This window comes from Nanorana parkeri, unplaced genomic scaffold (genome assembly GCF_000935625.1).
Source record: "Nanorana parkeri isolate BGI_ZX_2015 unplaced genomic scaffold, ASM93562v1 scaffold2363, whole genome shotgun sequence".
Taxonomy (NCBI): domain Eukaryota; kingdom Metazoa; phylum Chordata; class Amphibia; order Anura; family Dicroglossidae; genus Nanorana; species Nanorana parkeri.
The window spans coordinates 121788-126456 of record NW_017308631.1 but is presented as its reverse complement, the minus strand read 5'-3'; the positions used below and the strand labels follow the sequence as shown (position 1 = coordinate 126456).

Below are 4669 nucleotides of genomic sequence, written 5' to 3'. Positions count from 1 at the left end.
TGCAAGGGAGCCGGGGGGAGGGTGAGGTGGGGGTTTTTGGGGGAAGGGGGGGGGGGGGGGCATACCACCTGTTCCCTGTCCCTCCAGAAGACCTTAAAACAAAACTAGGATTTGAGTGTTTCTTCTTCTGCACAGTACTGTGTGTGGTCAGAGAAAATTATTAACAATCCATGTCGATGTGATTTTTCCTCTGGGCGGTCATTGTCCTAAATTCCTAAAATAAACTTCCTGATTGAGGGTGTTGGTGTAGCTCCTCTCCTGTGTATGGATAGATGAAGCACCATTATTATTCCTTGCCATACAAGAGAAGGGCCTCAGTTTTTATAAAACATTTTTTTGTGTGTGATTCCCACAGACCTGGAGGTGACGGGGGACAATCTGCAGGAGATGCAGGAGACGTGGTGGGCCTCGGTAGACCATGAACTTCCCTCTTCATGTCCTCGTATCTTCCGTGATCTCATCAAGCGCCTTATTCATAAGAACCCCAGGGATCGCCCGTCTGCTGGAGGTAACCAATTATTTCATGTCTGCTTGTATACACCACAACAGTACCGGTGCTCGGTTTGCAGAAATGGTGGGGATGAAACCAGTCTATACTGGTCCTTCAAGTCCAGAAACAAACCAAATATTTCTTAACCTTAGTCCCAAGAGAACCTTTCCCATGGCTGTTTGAGGGATTTGGGGAACTGAAGAACCAAATTGTCTGGCTTTAACCCTATGATGCTAAAGCTTCTTCTAGTAGCTGACCAGGTCTCAGCCTCACAGGACCTTGTATTTGGCCACTATAAATATATAATATGGCCAAACCTATGTGGATCTCCCACGTCAATACATTGTAAACAATTGGGCTCCTCCAGCCTTGTGGTCACAGTTTGGTGAAGACCCTTTTCTGTTCCACCATGACTGTCCCCCGTGTACAAAGCCAGCTCCATACAGACATGGTGTGACCAGCTTGGTGGAGGAACTTGTGTCCTGCACAGAGCCCTGATCTCAACCCTACTGATAACCTTTGTGAATGCCTTTTGGGTCTTCTTATCCAACATCAGTACCTGACCTCACATATGGCCACAAATTCCCACATAGAGCCACCAAATAATGGGGTTCAGGTGTCTCCAGTGAAGGTTCTGTTTTAATACTACATCATACAAAGACATTGTAGACCATTGGGATCTTCCAGCCTTGTGGTCACAGTTTGGTGAAGACCCTTTTCTGTTCCTTCATGACTGTCCCCTGTGTACAGAGCCAGCTCCATAAAGACATGGTGTGAGCAGTTTGGTGGAGGAACTCAAGTGTCCTGCACAGAGCCCCGACCTCATCCCTACTGAACACCTTTGGGAAGAATTGGAATGCAAATTGAGGGCCAGGTCTTCTCATCCATCATCAGTACCCGACCTCACAAAGCGAGGCTAACTTTTCAACTCCATATTGGGTGAGAAGAGACTGGAATGGTGAGGAGTCCAATCACAGGAAGGTGAGATGGGGGATGATTAGAAGACCGATCATGGAAGTTGGTGGGAGATGGGAATGATGAGGAGCCCAATCGGAGATGTTGATGAGATTTAGGAATTGACTGAATCCATTAAGACAGAGTGTCCTGCACAGAGCCCCAACCTCAACCCTAATGAACACCTTTGGGATCATTTGAAAAGCTGATTGTGAGTCAGATCTTCTCATCCTACATCAGTACCTCACAAATGGGACAAACTCCCACTGGCACTTCCAAAATTCAGTGGAAGGCCTTCTGGGAGGATGGTATAGTTGCAAAGTGGGGGGAAGCTTATCAATGGTCATGGTTCTGGGATGTCCAACCAGCTCATATAGATGTGATGGTCAGGTATCCACAAACTTTTGACCGTATAGCGTATGGGGTAATCTTTTGCATCTTAGTCCTTTCACTGGCCACGGTGTGGCCCGTCAGGATTTACACATGATTGAGAGATCATGAATTGGTTGGCAGAGAGACCTTTAGACTCCTACCCTAGATGGCTGAGGTCAATGTGGCCCTTCTGCTAGCCAGTCCTGGCCCTTGAATCCTAAACCACCTCCAGCCAAACACTGTATCCTGCAAAACTGGATTCCACACCCCATTCCCAGTCTCCATTCTGGAGGACCAGGGTATCGCTTTCCGTCTCCTCAGCCTGTAGAGGCAGGAAGTGGCTCCTCCCCCAAACTTTCACATTGCTTGTGGCCTTACTTATAAAAATAATGGGGGTTTATGTAGAGATGACGCATGTGAACATTGTATAGGAATCCTACCTGGAGATGATGTTTTAGCTGATCCCCAAGTAATTTCTTCTCTCATTTCAGTAACTGTGGATCTACTGATGGCTTATTTGAACCAACAAAAGCAAGAAAGAGGTCACCTGGACGCCACGGCATAGAGTGGACAAGCATGTGCCCTTTAGTAAACATAGTGCGCCCATCACCACGTGCCCTGGTCATCCAATCAGCTCTTCATTTTTGATTAAACTGACATAATGGATACCAGCGTTTGCAGCTACCTGATTGGTCAAGGAGGAGGACTCATGGTGGGATGATGATAGGAAATGTTTCCACCCCACAATATGGTGCACCACTTTCAGTATTTCGGGAGTCTGGGAAGGAACTGACGATGGAGAAAGAAGACAACTCGGTACCTTTTATAAAAGATAAGACATTCCTCGATCAGAGATTGTGACCTTACACGGTGGACTTCCACACATCCTTTCTGGGAGGACAATTGTATCCCCATCTGATGCTCAGGTCTGCCAAATAGGTGAAGCATTTTTCTGTATTGCACCGAGTGGCCGATCTATAACCTGTTCGCCCGGCGTATATCTGTGCAAATGCCGCTCGCAGCCCATTAATGCCACTAGATGGAGCCGAGGAGCATAAGAAGTAAATAGTGGCAGTAGAGTGCAGGGAATGTTGTTCGCACAGATATGCGCTGGGGGCGAACACGTTATAAATCAGCCCCTAAGTGTTCCTCTTTATTGGTCTATTAGATCGTGAGCCCTCAGGGGCAGGGCCCTCCTTAGCCTCTTGTCTTGAATTGTATTGTAACTGTAATGTCTTCCTTATATTGTAAAGCGCTGCACAAACTGTTGGTGCTATATAAATACTATGTAATAATATTGGCCGACTTAAAGGATAAGTGCACATCAAAACAAATGGCATTTAAGGTTTGTGCTCGCTTTCAATGACCAAACCTAACCTAGCACTTCCTGCCTCATGTTTACATCGGCGCCGAGAGTCTTCACTGTCCTGGCCGTGCCAGCGCATTGGTGCCCTATTGACTGGAGCTGTGTCCCAAACACCAAGCAGGAGAATACCGGAGATGGTCCCAGAGAAGTCTATGGGGATGCATTGTGCAGGTTTGGCCAGGACAGTGAAGACTAGAGGGTAGGGATGTCCCGATACCGAAGCTAGCATCGGAATGGGGACCGATACAGGGCATTTTGACAAGTACTTGTCAAAATGCGCTGACGCTCGCGCTGTTTTTTTTTTTTTTCCCTCCTGTTCCTTCCCTGGTGCCTCACGAGGTGCCGAATGCTTTTCCTCACAAGTGAGGACGTCGTCGGCGCTGAGCGGAAGAGCGTCGCGTCACTGCTGTGGGCGGCGCTCCAGGTGGGGTCCTAATGTAGGTTGCCGGAGACTGCCCAGAGGAACTCCACCTAGTGCGCCACCCACTGCAGTGACTCAACGCTCAGCCGCTCAACGCCGACGGCGTCCTCACATGTGAGGAAAAGAATTCGGCACCTCCACTGAACAGGCACCAGTAAGTAAGGGCCTGTGCTGAAATGGGAGGTGCATTGTATTTGTAAGGTGCACTGTACATGCACTTCATATAGAGTAATAGGTTAAATCATGATCCATAGTACATAACATGTAGTTGTACTACGGATCATTTAAAGTCACCTGTCACTTTAAGAAAAAGTATCGGTAATTGGTATCGGCAAGTACATGAGGGGAAGTACTTGTACTTGGTCTTGAAAAAGTGGTATCGGGACATCCCTACTAGAGGTGTTAGATTTTTAAGAACATCGGCCATTGGATATAGGTAAGTACACATCTGAGGGGGTAGGTTAGGTCAGAGGAAGGGGGTAAGAAGGATCAATACCCTAGTTAGAGTCTAAATAAAGATAGAAGATTTCAGTATTGTTTCTGGATCTCTTCCTCAGATATTTTACAATTGTATCATTCCCGGGGAGGACAAATCTGCATTTTAATAACGTCAATTGGTCAATAACGGGGATCACTCGAACTCCGCACTCTCTGCATTATCCAATGGCTGCCATAGCACAAGACTCTGATTATTGTATCGCACAAGTAACACATTTGTTTATTCTTTTATTTCTATTTTGTATCAATAAAGTTTTTCTACTTTCATTTCTCAGCATCTTTCTTTATACTGGTCCTTTGGTTTTGTGTTATCGAGGTCGGAGTGGGATTAGATCCTTTGCCTGGTTTTTATCACTGTGTTCCCGATTCCGGGATTTACCCAGAATTCCGTTTCCTGGCAGTTGTATCGCCAGGACAGGAAGTGAGGCAAAATCTTCCCCACAGCAATAAGAACCTAACAGGGGCTCCTAGCCCTTCCCCCGCTCTCTGTCCAAAGCTAAAAGGATTTGATGGATTCCTATGTGGAACTCCGGAATTTTAGATCCCACCCCTCCCTAATGCCCCCCCC

General features: G+C 46.9%; 1 protein-coding gene across 1 annotated transcript in view; it reads left to right on the top strand.

The window, feature by feature from the left end:
- Nucleotides 1–4642, top strand: part of MLKL (mixed lineage kinase domain like) — a 23742-nt gene extending 19100 nt beyond the window's left edge. Inside the window, exons 10-11 of the mRNA XM_018573393.1 lie at nt 356–508; nt 4377–4642. Of these exons, the coding sequence (XP_018428895.1) occupies nt 356–508; nt 4377–4642 (419 nt within the window). The remainder of the gene's footprint in view (nt 1–355; nt 509–4376) is intronic.
- Nucleotides 4643–4669: the final 27 nt, after the last annotated feature.